We start from the raw sequence: 22,455 nt of genomic DNA, 5'->3' as shown, positions 1-22,455 counted from the left end.
GAAATGTGTAATAAGTTGAAGAAAATTAAAAGATTTTGTTCTCTCTTATTTTTTTACTTTCTCCTGCAGGCTGAATTGGAAGCTCCAATGGGCCTCGAGTTTGACACATCTTACCATTTTAGGCTCTCCGTTATAATACCTTCCTAATATAAGATGTGAACGTTGCTTGTCCAACCATGGTTTATCCATATGTGATTGTCATATACTCGAGCGAGCATTACAAGGTTTTCTCTTGTGTGTGATTGCGCGCGCTTTGGCCCTGCCATATATTCTATTTTCCCTGGTGACATGTTACCAAGTCAAGTTTGATTATTAAACTGGATGAATGCAGTTTATTTTTTAATTAAATGCTCAGCAAGGAACGATCCAAAAGAATGAAAAGGTTAAACTGAGGCCAACAAAATCAGGAGACGCTTCAGCTGTAAAACTATTGCGCTTACACTGCTAACTCAGAAAATCAATGTGACTTAAATTTTTTATTCAAGTCTCGCTAGTTTCAAGGTCTTCAAAACTGTCACTGCTAACCGTATTTTTTTTTCTTCATTTTTTTAATACAAGCACTGTTCTTTTAAGTTTCATGCTTTAAGGCTTTCTCAAAAAAAAAAAAAGTTCTTGCTTCTAAGTATCTCTAAAGACAGGAAGTAGAGTGGAGTGCTGGCGAGCTAATAGCTGTAGTCTGGTTTTTCAGGCCAGTGTTTCACATCGGGGTGTCTGGGGGCACAGAATAGGGAAGTGTGCTGCTTCACAACAGGCGGACACAGACAGTACAGGCATAACACAGGAAATAATCATCTACTATAACTCAAAGCTTAGATTTTTTTATGAACACACTGTATATCACAGGAAACCATTTGGTTCAGATTTGTAGCAGTTAAAGTGGTTGTGCATAGCTGTGTTTCTTTTTCCCCCCCTCTCTCTCTCTGTGGTAGAGGGCTCGATGGGTGGGGAGGGGGGGTGTGTTGGCATTCTTGAACTGTGTGCTTTGCGCTCGACCGGGCCTCGGCTCAGGTCCACATCCCCTCTCTCTACCCTTTCTTACTTCTCTGACCCCCACCCTGCCTCCTTCCAACTAAACACCCCTGGACCCACACCTACACCTGACCTTTTCTACTGCTCTGATTTGCTTGCCCACACCCTGTTCTGGTTAGCAACTCTTTTCCTCTTCAGCAAATCCTCCACACTTTCTTTCAACTATTTCAAGAAAACCTCATCCAACCTCTGATGAGTGGCCATAACTCACCCTTTCTGTCATATCCTTCCTGGCTCTCTCTTGCCCCATTCCAGACGGTGGCAGCAGGTCAGCCCCTGTGACACAGATGTACCCAATTGCCCCGGGCACTCAAACTGGAACAAAGCATTGGCAGGGCCAGTCTTTTATAATATTCTTCAGTGTGTGGTAATTCTGAGTTTGTGTGTGTCCACAAGGCAAAGAGAAAGCAGGGACCGCACTGTACAGCAGATTTTATTGGTTGTTTTAACCTTAAACAAGATCTCTGTTCACACGTAGGGCTGGGTGATATGGACCAGAATTCATATGTTGATATTTTTTCTCAAAATGGCGATACATATATATATATATGTCTGTAGATATAAATCTCAATATTTTTTTCAATAAAGCCTAAGAAGAAAGACAATTCTGGGTTAAATTTGCTGATGAAAAATGCCACACAGGCACATTTATTTACAAATAACCGCACGAGTGGCTTGTTTAGGATGCACTCAGTAATCCATCAAACTGTGGTTTTCATGCTGTTCTGAGAAGTAATAAAGGCAGTAACTCCTAAATCGAGTATTTTAATACAAAATAAGCTATAAAATAAAAAAATATATCGTTATAATCGATGTTGTAATTTTCTATATTGCCAAAATAGTAAACTTGATACATGTTGAATCTCAATATATTGCCTAGGCCTATTTACACAATCACAGATCACCTTTCACCATCAATACACAGTCATATCTTCAGCCATGTGATGAATTTATCAATGTTTCAAATTTCTAAAAAAAAAAAAAAAGCAACACCTCTGAACTCTAGTGGGCAAGTGATATTTAGTATTATCTTTAGTTACTCATTATTTGTGTGTGTATGTCTGTGTGTTTGCGAAACTTTGTTTGTGTGTGGCAGCAAGTGTTGACCAGAACTGTTTAGTGATCGTCTCCTGGTAAAGTAATTGTTTTGCAGAAAAATGCAATACTTCCTTTTCACCTTCTTCACATCTGAGTTTAAAAATAAAAGCTTTAAGACAATCTATGGGAGGGGAACCTAACTCTGATCTACACAACATGTCCAAAAAGACTCTCGGCTGCACCACGTGATTGTAGAAGTTAAGGTCATTTTCTGATGTTCTGAGGAGCTGCTTTAAGACTCATTCATTTAAAAGTCGGTGTTTTAGTTTCAGAAAAGTATCTAGAACACGCTGGATAAAGCTTCTATAGACCATGTTTTGGCTAACCCTGATCTGTCACTCCTAAATTTTGCTGTTTACATCTTTTCTTTTGGGTTTAATTAGTATGTGCAGTATGTATCAGTGTTGATTTTGTTGACTTAACATTTTTGTGAAGTGACTATAACGTGACTGACAAAATAAAAGGATACACGTGAACAAAAACGATCAAAAATATTGATATTTTCACTAACTAATAAAGACGCAACTATGGTAAAGGGTGAAATCCAATGAGATTTAAGTTTATTTTTGGAAGGTAAACCAATCAAAAGTGCTTTTGTTGCGCGGATGGTGGGGCAAGTCGGTAAGTGATCAAACAGGAAGTAAGCTGATTGTGTTTGCGGTGTCTATTTCGCATTAATGACATCTCACATCAGGTTGATAAATGGTAATTGAATCTTTGAAAAAAAAGCTCTTATGCTCTATATTTTAGTCGACTAAAATATTAATGACGTAGTGGACTAAAACTTGACTATAACTGAAACAGTCCCGATGACTACATTTTGAGTAAAACTGAGTTGCATTTTGGTTTAAAATGAATGAATCAATCAATCAAAATTGAACACTGGTATGTACAGAATATGTCTGAAATAGTGTTTCACCTCTTGAATGCATCACGGTTGGAGAACAACCTCTGTGGTAACCCTGCGATAAACTGCGGGTCTTACGGTTTAACCATGCTAGGCTCCGGCTCCCCACAATCCTTACCAAGAATAATGGATGAAAGCATATTACACGACGTCAATACATTCAACCAAAATGTCACCACTTTCATCAGGCATGTCTGGACCAATCGTGGTTTGTTTGTTCAGCCTTTGTCCACTGTGGCTTGTTGCTTCACCAAAGTCAATAGTCATGAGTGAACTGTGAGGTATTCAGGACACACTGTAGATGTGGATAAGTATGGATTCTGCTTATTCCTAAATGTACATTACTTAACACATAAAAGTCAATAAAGTCAATAACAGTGAAGGCAGCAATATGTGTATTGGTTGTGTATTTGGCGACAGCCGGTCTCAGTCTTCACCTGTTCCTTTTACTTATAAAGTATTTTGTTGGGGACACGAGGGCTTGGAGGAGGAAGAAATGAGATGCCTCAACACTCCACTGCCCTCCTCTCCATCCAACGCCCCCACACACCTGGGATGGCCATTTCATTTCAGAGTGCAGCAAATGGAAAGGTGATCGTAATCTACACTGTTTCTTTCGAACCCCCTCCTTCCCTCCATCTCCCACACATAGTGCCTCTTACCGCTGATGGACAGCACACTGTTAGTTGCCTGAGCCTGCTGCCAGCAGACCAGAATTTAGTGATAGGGAGTACTTTGAGTCACTGAGGTTTGGAGCCCTAAACCATATCTCGTTTATTTCAAATCTATTATTTGGAGATTCCTTTTAAATAGCAGGTTTGAAAGAAGAAACCTACTTTGTCATTTGTGGGTTTTTCTATACAACAAAAATGATAAATGATCCCTAATGATGATGTAAAAGTACTTGGACACTGCGTATTGCTCTGCAAGGGGTCTCTTTCTACTAATCCGTAGACATTGATTTCTTCAGCTGGCCAGTTCATTAGGAAAGCACTTATAGGTGGCTGGATTAGCTAGACTTTAGGCATTTGAGAGAAGGTTGCTTTTTTCAGAGATTCATAGTGTTTGCATCTTTATTTTCTGTACAAATAAACTCTGAAAACAAATATGTAAAGAGACTCTCCGAAACACAGTTGGGGATTTTTTTTTTTTTCATCTTCTCTGCATCAAAGTGCCACTGTTTTAAAGTATTTTCCTGTCTACTTTTTAAAAAAAGATTGAATTTCGGCACATCAGTTCATCAGCACCCCAGTTTGATCAGAATGGACGAGTAACATGGTCATTCTGAAGAAAACAAACACCACTTTCTCCTCTTTCTGCTCTTTTTTCCTCACCACATGGCTCGAGGCTGGACTGAGGCAGCTCCACCCGCCCAACAGTTACTATGGCAACGCTATCTGGGCCTAGCAAGACCTGAAGCCGAAGGACATCCTGGACAATAATACAATAGCAGAACAGCCAGGGTACCTGAGGGACTTAGACCTTAGAGGCGAGATCTGAAGGTGGGGGTGGGAGGGTTTTACAGATTGACGTAAATGCTCCCTCTTTTTCCTACCTTCTACACGTAAACAATCTGGGGTTTAAACGACTCTCTCACAGGTACACGTGGTTCTTAATAATGAAACTAATCCCAAAGTGGGTTTAATGGACGTTCATAGGTAAAACATCTCCTGAAAAGGCTAAAAGGTGGTTATGTGCAAAATAAAGAATGGATAAATGATCAACCAAGCAGCTACAAACAGATAATGTCTGTCATTCATCAGTGGGTCAGCCTCTTCCTCAGAACAATAGATGTCACAATGGTCCCTGTGCTGCTGATGGCAACCACTGGGCCACAAACCCTGATGCTAGTGCCAGCAATGAAGAGTAATCGAGATGTTTAGAGTCCCTTTGCCTTGCTTGCATTCCTCCGTGTACTGCTGCTAAAATAATAAGAGAGGGGGTTACCTCAGGTCGGCCCCAGCTGAGGGATACGGAACATGCGTTGTTGTCATTGGCTCCATCTGAGTATCGCTCTTAAAGCCACAGCACAAAGCTCAGGAGACTGGCACAGCTGCCCAGTGGTTGATCGGAGTGTGCGATTTGTCTGTAAAATGTTATCTCCGGTTTTTACAGATTGCCTTGCACTTCCCCAAGAGACATCACTATTTACCTCAGTGAAGTGATTAGGGGGAACCTAGCTGTCACATTCCGCTGATGCCATTGCTGTTGAATAACTTTGTAATAAAGCTTGTGTGTTGCATTGTGTTGCATAGAATTCCAAACAGAATAAAGTGTTGTTAAGTGTTTTTTAGCAGTGCAGCAGGCCACTGAATGTTTTATTACGGAGAAGATGAGGCCATGCTGTGCTTTAGATTTACACTGTTTTCATGCATCCCTTTTTCGCTGTCAGCTTCTTATGACTAAGACGTGAATTATATCTATTTTAAATGTGCCTTTTTTTCCTCAGTGGGTGCAGGCACAACGTTTGCGGAGATAAATGTTCATATTACTGAAAGTGCGACCTGCTTAGTCATGTTAACACCCGTCTTTCTCTGTGTTCGTTCGCAGGCAGCCTAAGAAACAGGATGTTAATGCTTGACGGAATGCCTGCAGTCCGAGTCAAAGCTGAGCCCCTGGAATCGGAACAAGGGGTAAGAGAGCAGTTGTTTTCCAGACAATCCCCCCTTTTTTTCCCCTGATTTCCTTCCCTTCTTTCCTCCTCCCGGCACTGGGCCGATAATCACTCCCAGGCTTAAGCAAGTGAGTGACTGTGAGAGTGAGTGTGGGGGCTAGGAGGAGTGGTCGGAGAGCCTGGTAGTAAGCAGGGGATGAGAGGAACCAGGATGAGGAGGAGAGCCACAGCTGGGGCAGGAATGCTTTGGGGTCGTTCGGGGAGTTGATGGGGGGCCAGCGCAGAGTCCTCGCTGGGGTTGATTGCACAGATGTAGTCACTGCTCAGGGGAGGAAGGTTTCATGGGAACCTCTAAATCTTCTCACTAAATCTTATCTATCCCCGTGTCTGTTCCTGCCTCTATATTTCTCTAACCCACCCCTTGCAAGTCGTGTGCTACACACTGTGCTATATCCACTTCTCTGTAAATTTGATCACAGTTTTTCCTTCATTGTATCTCACACATGCCTCTGCTTTGACAGAGAGCTCCATTTTGTCAACAAGAAGAGCCTTTCACCACAATCTTTGTCCCTTCTGTTGAATCTATAGCAATTGTCAAAATAGATGTTTATATTTTGAGGTGAATGTCCAGTTCCTTACCATATTAAGAACAAAAACTCTACCACATGCAAGGATTTCACATTCCTCCTATAAAACTACTGCACTCGGGTCTTGGGTACCTTGAAATAAAGTGGTCTTGTTATGGTGAAGCTGTTGCTAGGTTACTAGGGCTCTGTGTTGCTGCCACAGCTGTGTGTGTAGTTAGTTCAGACCACCTTATATTTCTAATAATGATGAATTGGTGCTCACTTATTATTGATTTCCATGCTTTAGGTATGAATAATATTTTCCTCTCATATATTAAAATGGGACAGTCAGTGGGAGATGTGCTGAGCACTAACTCATGTTGGTTTATAACGCTAGCAGCTGATGCTAATCAGGTTATCTGGGGTCTTGTATAGAATTGCTTTGTGTTGATAAGAAGCACCAGGTGGTTCAACTACCGGGTATTCTTCTCTCAACTGAAGCTCAATGGTTATGGAGCTGTCTTCTTTGCAATACGACCTAATACCAATGGTTTGATTTCATCCTCAATGTCATGATGTCAGTCACAGACAGGATGTGAACACTGCAGCCCACGCTGCTTTGAAGTGCACCATGATCCAATCTAGCCTGAACAGATTGAGCTTCCTTTTGAATGGCTGACAGTTTAGGCTGCTACAGAAATGTGGTCTTCATTTGGGTGGCATGGGGCCAACGGTTTGCTGGAAATGGTCTGCTTAGTTAGACAATTTGCCTGCAAGAGGCTGGAAAATGTGCCCTGCTAAACCCTCATCCCCTAATAAAGACAGTGGCATGAGTTCAGTGGTCGGGTTGAGCGTACCAATACATGTGGGTCAGTGTTTGGTGTTGGAGCTGAAGTTTTCAATTAGCTGAATATGTTGCAAAAATGTAACCAAGCCTGTGTTTACACTTTTATAGCATGCTATCAACTGCTTCTTTTGACCTCTCCACCAGTGACGTGCTGTGTGCACTAGGGTTGGGTAGGCAGGGCGTTCCAAATCGAGACCACCAATGTCAACACCAATGACAATTTCATATGTTTCTACTGGCAAGTGTTAATTCAATTAAATTCAGTTAAATTCAACTTTATTTGTATAGCGCAATTTACAACAAAGTCATCTCAATGCGCTTATCAAAATATAAAATTCATAATAAGAAAGAAAAAACCCAACAAGATCCACATGAACAAGTATTTAGCCATCTAACAAAATCAATGTCGTTAAAAACACCATTAAAGGAACATAAACAATTATTTAATATAGCCTCCATACAAGATATATCTCATGACACGGCAGTGCATCCGTTGTTTGTGTTGGAAACACAGAAACATGGAGAAAATAACAACAACAACTAAGAACAGCCTCAGTGAGGAGCATCCATAAAGTCAATCCTTCCTTTTGTACCATTCACTGTGAAAAGTACAAACAATTTTCTGACCTTACCTTTGCTGAAGGTCTGGTAGCTCAGGTGTTGGTCTCCCATCTTTTAAAAGCTGTCGTTTTTCCTCAAAACAAAGTTTCTTTATCGTCTCTAGCACTGTCATCCTGCCTGTAGTGTTATCCCGTCTACTAGCTAGAGAACGTAGCAGCAGCGGTCACGTGATATCAATTCACTAATACACTGTGAACGTACGTATAGCATTTAGCATAGCACGGTTACGTCAAAAGCTGCCTTTTCACGTAAATGGTTGTCATCTTGGGGAACTGACTGCGCATGCGCAAACACATAAAAACACGCTGTGGGAACTGAGACAGAGCAGCAATGTGCTTTTGAGAAGGGGTGTGGCCTCCTCCTGCCTTACAGCCTTTAGAAAATAGCGATGTTTAGCGATTTGGGCTATGAAAAGCACAAAATGCTGACACTTTCAAACTAAGAGGTACTGTAGGCTATCGGAAATTGAAAAATAAATGATTTATAATTATATTATAATTAAAACAAATAATCAAAATATCAATTCACCCTACCCTGACTGCACGTCACTGCTCTCCACACAAGTAGAACTGGACCACCATCAGGAATCAAGAGTAAACTTTGATTTGAGATTGAAATTAAGTCACCATTATAGTTTGCCACCTTCAGAATTTCTTTTATCTCGTGTTACGAGTTTAAGGGGATAAAAATACTGTGTATAATAACAAGAGCCCTGAGTGAGTGCAAACCTCCAATAAGTGCAAAATATCCTCTGTGCAAGATATTCACAATTATCTGGATCAGTGATCCTAATTATGGTCTTATGATCATTCACACTTTAAAGGCTTTAAAGAAATATAAATCCCATTAATAACGATACTGTTTGTAAAAATGTATGTAAAATTGCCATGAAGTGTGCAATCTGTATTCAATTTGGTAATTGTCGAACCAACCCGACAAAACTTTTATCAATTACAAATCAAGATATTAATTTCTGAAATGTCATCAAAGATGAGATGGTGTTTTTTTATTTTTGAAACTGATCCAGAATCAATATATTGATCTGGTTTCCCTACAAAATGTAATGGTATCTCCCATTGCGTAATGTTTAATTTAATTTAATGGTTAAAGTTCTTAAAGTACGTTTGACGTAATCCTGCTAGCAAACAAACAAATAAATACATGTCGGTGAAAATATAACTTCCATGGCGGAGGTTAAAAACTGCCTGTTGTTGATATATGTGGGCTGAAGCCCTGTTTGGAGCACACTTTAGTTTGAATAAAGTGTGCACGGGGTGGGGGTGGGATGGGGTGGGGGGGGTATTAGTCCAAATACAGGTGTATGCATGTTGACAGTCTGATTTCATTTATTATTCTATTCTATTATTCTAGTCCATCTCAGGGCTGCAAGTTTATTTTAAACGTTTAAATAATGATTATCAACTGCACTGTTTCAGACCTAACCTTGAATACTTACAAATGTTTTTTTTTTTTTTTGTTGGATTTCTTTTTTTTATTTAATTAACCACCAAATGCCTTTTCTTTTCTTTTTTTTTTTAACAACATATAAAAAAGTTTGGCTTGCAGTAGGATCATATATTTAATTCCCGACTCTTGTGTCCCATTAAAAGAGCTTTGTTGACTATCAGCGCTTGAATGCCAATGTGAAACGCCTGGAAATGACAAACACACTTCATTAGTAAATCTGATGTCCATATGCTGGTGTTATTAAACTCATCCTTGAGTGTTTACACAGCTGAATACAATAAAAACAGTCTTGATTTTTGTCCTTCGCCATCCAATTAGAATTGACGACAGAGCATTTGATTTGACTTCTTTAATGCCCTTGAAACGAGACTGCAAACATGGCAAAACTTTGTCGAGAGACAATATCACCAAACCAATCGGATCAGTGTTTTAGATCCAATGACTTGAAAGCTGGTGGACAGTATAGCTCCAGGCAGTCTATGGTTACATTTCCTTAACAGTCAATGGAACCACAAAGAGATCATGTGCTAAAACTGCTGAATGGTTGCCTAAGGCTTTGTCAAGATTTTCTACATAATGTGTCTAAAAGTGAAATGCGGAATGCCTTTTGACACCAAAAATATAAAAATTGACAACTTTTGTATGTGACCTGGCTTTAAATGTGTTTTTCTCTTTGCTTGGGTTTGGTACATTAGCTACTGTATATGCATAAAGTCATGAATGCTTGTAAAGATTTAAGGTTTAAGGTATATAGCTATGGGAGGAGACAGGGAGAGGCCTCAGGTAGTTTTGAGTCTTAAACTACTGCAAAACAATTGCATGCCACATTATGTGACACATTAGACACTCATGATCTTAGGTAAGAGTTCAGGTTTGGTGTCTTTATACTGTATAATTCCAGCATCTCCCAAATCACAGCTGAAACTAAAGGACATCCTCACCTGCATCACAATTACTTAGACACACTACCGATTCATTTAAACATATCTGACTGAACTAAGAACAGGGGCACTCGGAGACCGCAAACCTTCGCCAACCGCTAAATATCCTCTAGACCAAATATTGGCAGTTATCTGGATTATTGATCCGGATCATGGTTCCATGATCATTCACACTCTAAAGACTTCTAAAGAACTTCTATCCCCATTAATAACAATCCAATACAAATGTGTGGGCACCCCCATCCCCATCGCAATTAAATGGGCAATCTGGATGTGATCTGGATGAAACTCTTGTGGGTAATTGAGGAATAAACCCAACATAACTGAACAAAATTTCATAAAGATCGCAATTATGAATCGAAATATGAATTTTGAAATCTTTGCCAATGGTGAAAGAGAGGGATTTTTTATTTTATTTTTGAGACTGATTCAGAATCAGTTCATAGATTTACTTGCCCTCCAAAATTTAATGGAACCTTCCGTGGTGTCAGGCAAAGGTTCCCAATCTTTGTTGGGAAAAAGTAATTAGTTATAGTTACTCACTACTTGATCCAAAAAGTAACTGAGTTAGTAATTGAATTACTCTATAATAAAAGTAACTCATTACCAAGGAAAGTAACTATTTGAGCTACTGTTAAAAAAAAAAAAAAAGTTGCTATATGTCAAAGAATTCAGATTTTTTAGATGCGTGTGTCGTTGTGAGGTGCCTCATTAAATTTGAGTTGCTTACAACGGATGTCGACAAAGTGTTCACTCCTGGATATAATGAAGACTTCACATGCACGTTCTTGCCTTTGACCACAATTAATTTAAACTAGTGTTTGTATCGCCACCTTAAAAATGCCAACTTTTCATCGGACTGCTCAACGCTCGCCATCTCTGCTGCTTCATCAAATCTGTAGTGGTTGCGTGTGTGGCGCGTGTGCTGGCACATGTGTAAAAACACTGGCTCTGATTGGCTACCATGAAACATAACGCCACCTGAGCCAATCACCTTGTTTTTAACCCACCTCCCCACTACAGCTGTGTATGAAGCCAGGGGTGCTTTCGGATAACAGTTTATTCAATCAATGCATGTATTGCACCGCATTTAACGTTCAGTAATGTTAACGGCGTTGTAACGGCTTAATAAGTAGTTAGTTAGATTACCCCGTTACTGAAAAGATAATGTTGTGACCTAACGCCGTTATTTTAAAACGCCGTTATTCCAAACACTGGTCGTGACTGGTGGAGGTCGCCGGCTCAAGTCCCGGTGCAGACCAAAAAAACGAAAGTTGTTCTGAGAGCTGTTCCCCTCATTGCAAAGGGACTTTGAGTCACCAGAAAAGCACTATGTAAAATTGATGTATAATAATTGAATTTGTTTTTGATCATGTTTATTAATGTGTGTTTCGAATACAGAGTGGCCAAGATTAGGTTAAGTGCGCCACCTCAGGTATTTTTATACAGCATTTTGTTTGAACTACATTCATATTTGTATAGTGTAGGATACAGTTATTTGATATTTATTGTGTGTGATGTGTATTTGAAAAATAATAATAATAAAAAAAAATTGAATAGAACTTTAATTTAAGTTTTTTTTTTTTTTTTTTTTTTTAACCAATTACTAGACATTCCAGGCAACTCCACATGGGGTCACGACCCTAAGGTTGAAAAACTCTGGTGTAAGTTTTATCTTTGCTTAAAAGTAAAACAGTCTACACACTGGTAGAGGACCTCTGACATGGATAGAATCTAGCAGCCTTAATCCAACCTTGTTTTATCCTGCATTGGCACAAATGACCTAAACAACGATCATTTTATGCTTACTGTATGTGTACAGTGTGATCTTTTTAAATGAGCTGATAAGCTTTGATAGCATGTCTCATTTATGCCGTGCCATCAATCATTCATTTATTGGCTGCTGTTGTTCAAGCTGACAGCTGAAATCCACAGGTGTAGAAGACGACCATGACCTTACACCTCTCGCTATCACTAAGGCTGCGAGCGCGTGACATTTTCCATTGCCGGCACTGCAAGCCCCTCCCACCGAGTGAGTCCTATTATTGACTTTAGTAGAGCTGATTGTAGCAGTCCATCTTTATTGGGCTGGATTTTATCTGGTGAAGTCATATTGTTATTCTGGTTCTTTGAAAGGAAGGCTCAATAATCTTTGAACTCTTGGCAAAGAAAGAAGATGTGTTGGTAGCATAACAATGGAAGCGTTGAATTGCATTTCTTTATGAAAACCATAAATGTAACGGTTTTGTAGTGCATTGAATATTACCAGCAGCACACCGAGGTTTTTCCATAAACAGCATTCACACAAATGAAGTGCAACAAAGACCCTCGCTGTTACAGCATGGTGGGTGGTATATAAGCCCCACTCCATAATGTACTGTGAATCTTGACTTGACACCAGTGACCCTGATCTGAACCCTGCTGAGGTCCAGAGGTCTTCAGAGGGCATTTTTCATGTGGCAGGGTTTGTTTTCCAACTGGAAGGAGTTTTTAACAGTGAGAAGTCGTTTTTGATTCACGGGGTCGTAACATTTCCTGTGGGCTGAAAAGGAGTACACAAGTAAAAATAGATGGCTACTACATAAAGGGAACACACACAAACAGATTCGACACGGTCATAGAAATTCATAATTCACCACAGACTGGCTCTCAGTCAGCATTGCATAAGGGATAAGAAATGTGGGAATGGAAATCAGGAAAACATTTTTTTATTTATTTCTTTTTTTGTTCTTGTGTCTGAGTGCAGAGCGCAGTTATTGTTTTGTCTTTAATAAGCTTCCCTTTCCATGTTTGATTGGTTAAAACCCCGATGTGCTCATTCTCCGATGGTCGTGTTTTTCCAGCCTCCGAGCAGCATCCACACCCTTGTTCACATAACACCACCCAGCAGAGTGAGGATCTGCCTCGGATACAGTAAAAAAAAAAAACCCAGTCCATTCCACGTTAGGACAGAGATTGTGACATCAATACGAGGTCAGAGTTCGAGAGTCCATCCAAATGAAAAGTTACAGGCGGAGTGTTCCATGCCGCGCACGTGTGTGTGTGTGTTACCAATTATCTTTTCCGAGTAAAAAAGGTTCCTGAAACTTGTGCAGACAGATAGGGAGCGATTGTGTTACAGTCTGCTCGGTGTTAAGTGAAAGATGTGCCGAGGGATGCTCTGACCCACCAGCGTGTGTCTTAGGAGGCCAAAACGCCGAGAGACAGACAGAGACGGTCAGGAAATTGAGCCCATATGATGGTTTTTTTTTCACCATCACAAAAGAGATTTAGGAGAGATACAAAGGGGAGCCAAGAGAGATGTGTTCGTGTGGGAGTCATGGAAAACAGCAGGAAGAAGGATAGCGAGGGAGCGACCCACACCGAGGGGGGAAAAAAAAGAGTGAAATAAGGCGAGTGTGAGTGACGCTATCTTAATTCCTGCATTTCATCTGCATATGACATCATGGTGAGGGGACGGAAACAATTCAATGCTTGAATTTATTCTTTCTTTATTTATTTTTAAATGTGTCATTTTTCTTTGAAAACTGATAGAAAACCCATAAAAACCAGAGGTGAAAGTAACGGAGTTCCTCTAATTGAGTTGCTTTTATGGGTACTTTTGAGTATATTTCTAAATCAGTAAATTTACATGTACTTAAGTATGTTTTAAAAGAAGTAATTTATTACATTTCTACATCCAGCTGTTACTGAGTAAACTATTGTTTCTTTGTTTTAAAATGATCAACGGACATTGTGAAACTACAAAAAATGAAATGACCAGACAACAATCAAATGCAGCCAATCAGATTAAATGTAATGCACGGCACCAAAATAGCATTGAATTGAATCGGTTTTAGAGTTAATGAATTTAGCAAATTTTTTTTATTTTTTATTTTGAAATGAATTCATTGGTGGTATTTAAAAAAAAAAAAAAAAAATCCATTCAAACTATCTTTTTGTCCACGCCCAGAAATAACTCAATTAGGTTACATCAAAGCGATCAGTAGATGCCTCTGAGGAAGACTGAAAGTTGGCAGTCGAAACAAGTCAGGAGATCAAAGTCAACTCCGATGTAAATTTCCTGAATAAATGAAAGCTTAATATATTGTTTCAAAAATTCTAACAGTTTGTTTCTTTCCTTCCGCAGTCACCCAAAGTGCGCCCTTTTTCAGCAATGGATGCCGTTCCCTTTTTCCTCAGCAGAGTTAAACCTGAACCCCCCGAAGACTTGCTAGCTCACGACCTGCACTTCCACACGCAAACCGAGCCCGTCGACCTCTCAATCAACAAACCTCGATCCTCCTCTTCATTCAGCACAAACACCACCTCGACATCCCCTCTCAGATCAGCCTTCTCCCCGTCATCTTTATCATCATCGTCATCGTTGTCCTCCTCCCCGTCGGTCATCACCTCAGCCTCGTCGGTGCTCAAGCCGGGCCCTCTGGTGGCCCCTGGAAGCGGGGTGCGAGGTCAGCCATATTTGCACATCCTGCACTCTGTGCCGCCCCCTCCATCCAGTCCTCTCAGCCTGTCGGGAGCGGGAAAACTAGCCAGCCATCTTCACCGCATTCCGGTTGTGGTTCAGTCGCTGCCCCTCATGTACACGACGGCAGTTCGATCCCCATCCAGCCTCAACAACGCCATCATGCTACCTCTGCTGGATGAGGTCAAAAGCCACGGCAAAGGTGAGACTTCATTCGGTTTGTTTATTTATTTATTTGAGCCACATAAAAAAACACATTTTATGTACGATTTATATCACGTATTTAAAGGAGAAAAGTGCTCAAAAAGAGGAGGCAGAAGTTCAAGGAACTTATTGGTGCCTACCCCTCCTCCACAAAATAACATTTTAAACTTCACATATAGTTTTTCATTATGTAAGAATACTATACAAACACATACAGTTCGTATACATACATATTTGTTATCATTTATGTTCATTTGTAACAAAAGTAATGGAAAAAACAAAAATCAGAATATTTTCTTTTTTTATCATTTATGTTCATTTGTAACAAAAGTAATGGAAAAAACAAAAATCAGAATATTTTTTTTTTAATCGTTTATGTTCATTTGTAACAAAAATCAATGTATTTTTCTGTTCTGTGGACTTACAGGTAAGTCCCACACTTAATATCAGATAAAACTCATTCAACCATGTTCGCAACAGACTTTAGCAAAAACTAGCTGTGCCAAGGTGTGTATCCACTTTATTTATCCCAAAGGGCAATTCAATTTTTACTATCCACGTTTAAAACAGTAGACAAAGACAATACAATAATAAGTCAGTACATTGACAGAGATGCTCATTTCCACATCAGTTTTTAACCAGAAATCAGTACAGCCAAGTACAGTTTAAAAACAGTAAGGAATTTAACTTGGTAGTTGGTGCGAGAACAAAAAACAAACCAGAAACAATAACAAAAATAATAATGAATATAAAGGATAAATATATACATATACAAACAGGATAAATATACAAAAAGGATAAATATATATACCACCATGTAGTTCTGCGTTCACAGGGGGTAAAATAATAATAAATAAAAAAATAATAAAAATGTATCAGTCCTAACTAACCCTGGAGCTTTCATAGAAAAACAATATTGCTTAATTAGGAAAAAATCAATTGCAAGTTCATAAAGTGAATAAAACACTCTCCAGTTATAATTGTTAACATGTTTTATTCTGTCACAAAGTACCAGTAGATGTAGATTAAAAGTGCCCCACACAACTTTTAAAAAAAGTTAGTATATAGTATAGGTCTCATTGATCAATACATCTAATATAATTTGCTTTATAAAGATGTAAAAGATTGAAATTGCCGTTTGAAAGTTAATTTTCATTTTCAACGTAAACACTCGGTTTATTGATATTTTTGTGCATTGCATTGTGGGATGTGGAGTCGTGAGACGGGTGCATAGAAGGGATTTTACTTCAGTCGGACATGACAGGGAATAGAAGCAACAAACTAGAACAAAAAGGGTGTGAACTGTTCTCCTTGTCTGACGAAAAATACAAAAAAATCACGGTAAGAATAAATAAAAACACTTCTATGCATCCGTTTACGTGACTCCACAACCCACAATGCAATGCGCGAAACTTTTCTGAAACTGTCAAAAGGAGAGTTTTTACAGTGGAGATCAAAACAAATGTGTGAGCGGCAGTCTCAACCTTTTTATTTTCTTTTTGTAGTAAATAATGTTCGATTCCTTGATCTATGAGGCATAAACTATGATTTTATCAAATAAAATAGTTGTCATGGGTAGTAGCTTTAAGGTATACAATGTATACTCACTCAGGCCCACTTTGACATACTGTAAAACCTATAAACTTATAAGTTATAAAACTGCTTGGATTTTGTCAAATTAATTGAAACAGGTGGCTCGATTTTTATTATAAAATATTATAATTTTCTTCTTCTTCTTGATATATATTTTAATATCAATTTATTTGTGCTAAATATATTTGTTAATGGTGACAAACTAAGTTGACGACTTAAAATAACTTATTTTAATAACTTACTGATTGAACAGCTTTACTGACTCTAATAAACAGTAGTTTAGCCCATTTTTGAAATGTATAGCAGAATTAGTTGCAGTGTTATGAGTCCGTGCCCTTGCTTTGACAGTGTTGTTGGTTTTCTCTCTGGGTGTGGTTTTACTGCCAACCACTGGAAGAGAGCCTACACTGGGTGTTTCTTTCCTAGTCTGTGCTGTACACAGGGCAACTGTTGGCTGTAAAAGAGGTTGCTTCTTGTCACTCCCTGCACATTTACAGTCACACTCCCACCTGTGCACCTCCTGTGCATACACGCTAACCCACGGAGATGTGTGATCACACAGACGCTGGGAGGACTGGGTGTGGTGGTCCTCAGAGATGGGCGACGTCTGCTTCGTGGAAGAGAGGAGGGGAAAAAATGAAGGGCAAAAAAAACAAGACTTGCGCACATGAGGGTGTGGATAGATATTGAAAAAATGGGTGGTAAATGCGTGCGTTTACACAGGGGCACGACATCCGCTCGGCCCAGCTTCTGAAGGCACTCAACACAAAGGAAACAGGGCGAATAACCATTGGGTGTGGTGGATAGTTTTAATGAGATAACAACCACTAGACAAACACAACTTTAAGGTTGTTAATTTGCCTCATGACAATACATGTTCTTTTTTTTTTTCAAAATAAGATGCTTTTCTGACTCTGCCTTGTTTATTTTTTCTACGTCTGCTGCCTCTACTGGTGGGTTGTTTATAAGATTTTCAACTAAATGATAAGTTTTCCCAACATTAATCCAAACATTTACACACACACACACACACACACACACACATTTATCATGGTCTGCACTCCCATGTGGACGCACACCCGGATACACAGAAGCAGGCTGGCCATCCTCTTGAACAGAGGGCGGGTATCCTTTTCTTTCACTGCTGTCTCCCTGTCTCCGGCAGGAGGTTACCATGGAAACAGGGCTTGACTGGAAACAACAGGAGTGAAAGAAAGAAATCCTGTGCTCTGCCCACCTCTCCACCACTCCTCCTTTGTGTCCCTTGTTCAAAATGCCCCCCCCCCTTTTTTTTTTTTTTTTTTTTTAAAGCGTGCATTGCATTTGGCGTTAATTACAGGTTTCCCATAGGGTAGGCGAGTGGGTGACCACTCTGCATGTGCTACATCTACATCAACAGTAGAAACATTTAAAAGCAAAGGCACCAGCAGAGTTGCAGCATTTTTCTGTGCCCCCGACCCAACCCCCTTTCAGTAATAACACCATGTCTGCTCCTAACTGGAGACCATTATTATGGGCCATTATGGCCACGGTCTCAGCTGAGAGAGCAGAGGAGGTGAAGTCCTGATGGCTTATAAAAGCACTGCATTTACAGTAGATGGGAATGCTTCAGACCTCAGACCTGTGTCTGTTTGTGTTTCTGAAAAATTCATCTTCATAAACAAGAATGTAGTAATCATTTAAAAAAAAAAAAAAAACACCAAACCCAAATACTTTTAGCAGTTCAAGATCGCAGACTGTCATCTTCAGTACATTTTCTCTGAGAATCAATCTCCAGCAAGCTTTTTTTCTTTTTTTTTTTTTTTTAAAGTTCATTTGTTGAGTTGTTCATGATTTTCCGTGTCCATGGAGACGACAAAGCCACAGTCGCAGTGGGCTCTGCTCTCGAGATACATCCTTGGAGATGTCAAATGGACAAATGATAACAACCTGTTGAATAGCTGCCATACCCACTATAGGAGAGCGGGATCGCTGAGTTTTCTGCATTAAATGGTCAAGGTTATATACCATGCGAGCAAGTGTGTTCTATAGGAGTACAAATAAAAAAAGAGTCTTGTTAGAAAGTCTTTTTTATTCTTGTCTTGTTATTCTTCATGATGAAGAGAATTTCTTGTCAGCTGAAACTTTCCTATTACAGATGGTCAGAGGTGGACTGGTACGAAAATTCAGCCTTGGTATTTTCTGTCTAGACCAGCCCACCACATTATCAGCGGACACCACGTAGAAGTATGTGGCTCTTTATGTTTTCATTTTAATTATTTTTCCTCCAGAAAACCTTAAAAGGGGGACACTTTTGAACCCCTTTTTACCTATTTACATTTTGCAACTTCCTTTGTCCCATTTTTGCCAAAGTTGTGACACTTTTTTCAGACTTCAGCTACCCTTTGCCAATCATTTTTATCCCCTTTCCCCTCTTTTTGTTCTACATTTTTGCCCTTTTTCACTATTATTTGCCACGTTTTGCCAATTTAAGCTACACTTTGCCATTACATACATAATTTAAATGTTCACCTGCACTACTCATCAATGCACTACTGCACTCTTATCTTATTATTATTATATTTTATTTTATTATTATTATTATTATTATTATTCTTATTATTATTATTATTATTATTATTATTATTCTTATTATTATTATTATTATTATTATTATTATTATTATTATCTGATCTTGTTATTGTTATCTTATTTTATTTAGTTTTGCACATATTAGTCTAACTACTGTTCATATTTATGTTTATATTTTTTATTTTTTTTTCTAGTTGATTGTTATTATTTAATGTTTACACTGTTAGAGAGAGCACAGTTCACCAAGTCAAATTCCTCGTGTGTATAACATACATTTCTTGGTCAATAAAGTTGATGAAGTTGAAAAAGTTGAAAGTTGATTACATACCACCTGGTTTCTCTTTATTTGCCCATTTTTTGCCCACTCTTGACGGCTTTTGGCCCATTTTTGTCACTCTAAACTCTTTTCTTGCCACATTTTTACCACTTTTGGATCATTTTTGGCCACCTTTTAACATGTCTGCCTCCGCTCGTTTGTCAAAAAAATGTAGCTGACCGGCCCACTTAGGGTCGACGGCCCACCAGGTATGCCAGACGGACATTTACCAGCCAGTAACATCCAGGCTGTGCTGCGGCCAGATTTTTGTCTTAATAGTTAAAGGCTGGTTAAGATCTTGTGTGTACAATTAATGACCATACTTACCTATAAATCGTTCAAATTTCTGATATCTGTGAAAGTTGCGCATTTTTCGGTTGAGCCATAAAAATACTGAAAAAGTGCGCCACCATTTACTGATGTTATATTGGCAAAATATTTGGTTCAAATGTTCAAAATGTTACTGAGCCCTTAAAGGGACACGGATATTATTATGTATTTTTTTTTTATTGCGTGCTCACGTAAAGGTTCCACACGAGGGCGTGAAACTAATACGTGATTCTAAGGGAGCACGTAATAGTTTTAAGCGTGCACGTAAAATGTTTCACGTGCGCGCTTATAAACGTCAGTCATCAGGCTTCATGCTCTGCTCATAAGGAGTTAATCATGTTAGAGGATCGAGTAAAGCTTTATTTCAGCGTTAGGGTTAGGGTTAGTGTCACTAGTATCACGTGGAACCTTTGCGTGAGCATGCAATGAAAAAAAACCACTACCTGTGTCCCTTTAGGTGCTCTGTAAAATGTCAATAGGAACAAGTAAAAAATGCGATCTGGCAAAATTTGGAAAACTTTTACTTATAGCATCATATACACCTTAGTGTACATCCCTAGTGTGCAATTACTCATAGTGACTATTATGAATGAAATTAGTTTGACAACACCAGAATAAAATACCGACACTGCATACTTGGTTGTATAATGACAGAATATTTTCTGTGAATTAAAAGTTTCTAGCAGCAGGTCGTGTGTCATGTCATGTGTCTGACTCTCCTGCCTGTTCCATCCTCACAGCGCACATGGACCACAACGGCCTGTCGCCGAGGCAGATCAAAAGTGACAGCGACGACGACGACCTGCCAAATGTCACCTTGGACAGTGTTAATGAGACAGGCTCCACTGCATTGTCTATAGCTCGCGCCGTACAAGAGTGAGTACCTCAGTCTGTTTAATAACCTGGGACTTTTATCTCTGCTATGGACTCTTTAGGTTTATGTTTAAATCTGCAGTAGTTATCCATTAAGGGGTGTGAATCAGATCACATAATTCAGGGCCAAATATGGACCAGTTGGATATCAAGTGGGCCGCAGATAATAGGCGGGATAACAAGAAATGTCAACAATAACTTTTCACTTCCATCGTTAAATGATAAGTTCTGAAAATATCCAAGCAATAAGTGACAGATACAGCATCAGTCCTTGCAGGAGCTACACTTGCATTTGCTTGATTTTGTGATACGTTTTTATTTTATTTAATTTAATTAACATTTTTTGAAGTAATTTGTGCAAAATTGAGAGTTCTTTCAGCAATTCAGCTTTTAAAAATGACTGCCATCATGTGATATGAGCGTTGAAAAACTGTGAGCACTGGCAGATATTGTAAAGTTTCATTACATTTGTGTATTTGAAGAGACTGCGATATCTACAATGAAATTAGTTGTAATTTACACATTGAATCATGTCTTTTCTGTCATTGTTTTTATTTTTACTTTCTCCTGCGGGCCAAATTGGAAACTCTAAAGCAGAGGTCACCAATACGGTGCTCACGGGCACCAGGTAGCCCGCATGTACCATGTGAGGGGCCCTCAGGGGCTCTAATCACTAATGAACTTCAAATAAAATCTGATTTATTTTCCAGGATTCAAACTTACAAAGATAATTACATATGACAGATGTAGCTCGTACTTAGTAGGGTTAAATATTGCTGCACCTGATGAAGTTTTAGTATGAAATTAACCATCTGCAAATGTTTATTTTCACTGTGAAAAATGTTTTTAAGTGTTGCAGATTGGGTGTATGGGTTGTGGTATGTTATTTGATATTTAGAATATATTTTTATAAACACAAGGGGGATTTTCGTAAACTATGACAGAATTTTCTATGAAATGCGATGAAAATGAAACAATTGCATAAATTAGGAGTAATAAAGTTTTGCATGTTGAAACTTAAATATTTCTTACCTTTTAACTGCTAGCCTTTCTTTTTATCTTACGCTCTAATTAAAGTGAAACCGTGAACATTTGGTATTTAGGAGGTGCTTTTCTAACTGGTAGCCCTCCAGACTATTCGGTACCTATGAAGTAGCTCACTGTTTCAGAAAGCTTGGTGACCCCTGCTCTAAAGGGACGGAATTGGCCCCCGGGCCTTGAGTTTGAAACATGTGACCTAAGTCCTAAACGTTTACCATAACTTCTCAGCGATATTATGCTAATTGTCATGGTCTACATGTGCACTTTTGTGTGGTTTCCATAGCTTACACTCTGCACTGTGTACTTGCGAGGATATGTCCCACCGAGCATTTTTAGGTCTAATATACGTCTAAATGTTCCTTAGACGTCTAGTCTAAAACTGGTCTACCAGGGGTATAGAAATGAAACTTTTTTTAGACGTCTAAATGTAGACTAGACATATATTATATTATATACATGAATAATGGATTACAGTGCAATGTCTAAATTACGTCTAAAAATAGACAGAATCTAGTTGAAATTAGGTCTAAAAAATAACTAGACGTCTAATATCTGTCTATTGCTCAGTGGGGTGTGTATGCCTACATGCAGTTGGCTTATAGATATACTTATAGATATACATATAAATATACTGATATATATACATATAGATATACTTATAGATATACATATAAATATACTTATATATATATACATATAGATATACTTATAGATACAGTATACTTATCGATATACTTATAGATATACTTATAGATATACTTATATATATACATATAGATATACTTATAGATATACATATAAATATACTTATAGATATACATATAGATATACTTATAGATATACATATAAATATACTTATATATATACATATAGATATACATATTGATATACTTATAGATATGCATAGATATACTTATAGATATACATAGATATGCTTATAGATACACTTATAGATATACTTATAGATATACT

General features: G+C 38.6%; 1 protein-coding gene across 1 annotated transcript in view; it reads left to right on the top strand.

Annotated features, from left to right (window-relative positions):
• The window catches only part of klf12b (Kruppel like factor 12b), a 53,424-nt gene that overhangs the window by 17,794 nt on the left and 13,175 nt on the right, over positions 1 to 22,455 (top strand). The window contains exons 2-4 of the mRNA XM_028435414.1: positions 5,585 to 5,667; positions 14,220 to 14,757; positions 20,310 to 20,445. Of these exons, the coding sequence (XP_028291215.1) occupies positions 5,602 to 5,667; positions 14,220 to 14,757; positions 20,310 to 20,445 (740 nt within the window). The 5' untranslated portion in view covers positions 5,585 to 5,601. The remainder of the gene's footprint in view (positions 1 to 5,584; positions 5,668 to 14,219; positions 14,758 to 20,309; positions 20,446 to 22,455) is intronic.

This window comes from Gouania willdenowi, chromosome 21, assembly GCF_900634775.1.
Source record: "Gouania willdenowi chromosome 21, fGouWil2.1, whole genome shotgun sequence".
Lineage (NCBI taxonomy): Eukaryota > Metazoa > Chordata > Actinopteri > Blenniiformes > Gobiesocidae > Gouania > Gouania willdenowi.
The sequence above is the reverse complement of the archived record's forward strand: the minus strand, read 5'-3'. Positions and strand labels throughout refer to the sequence as shown.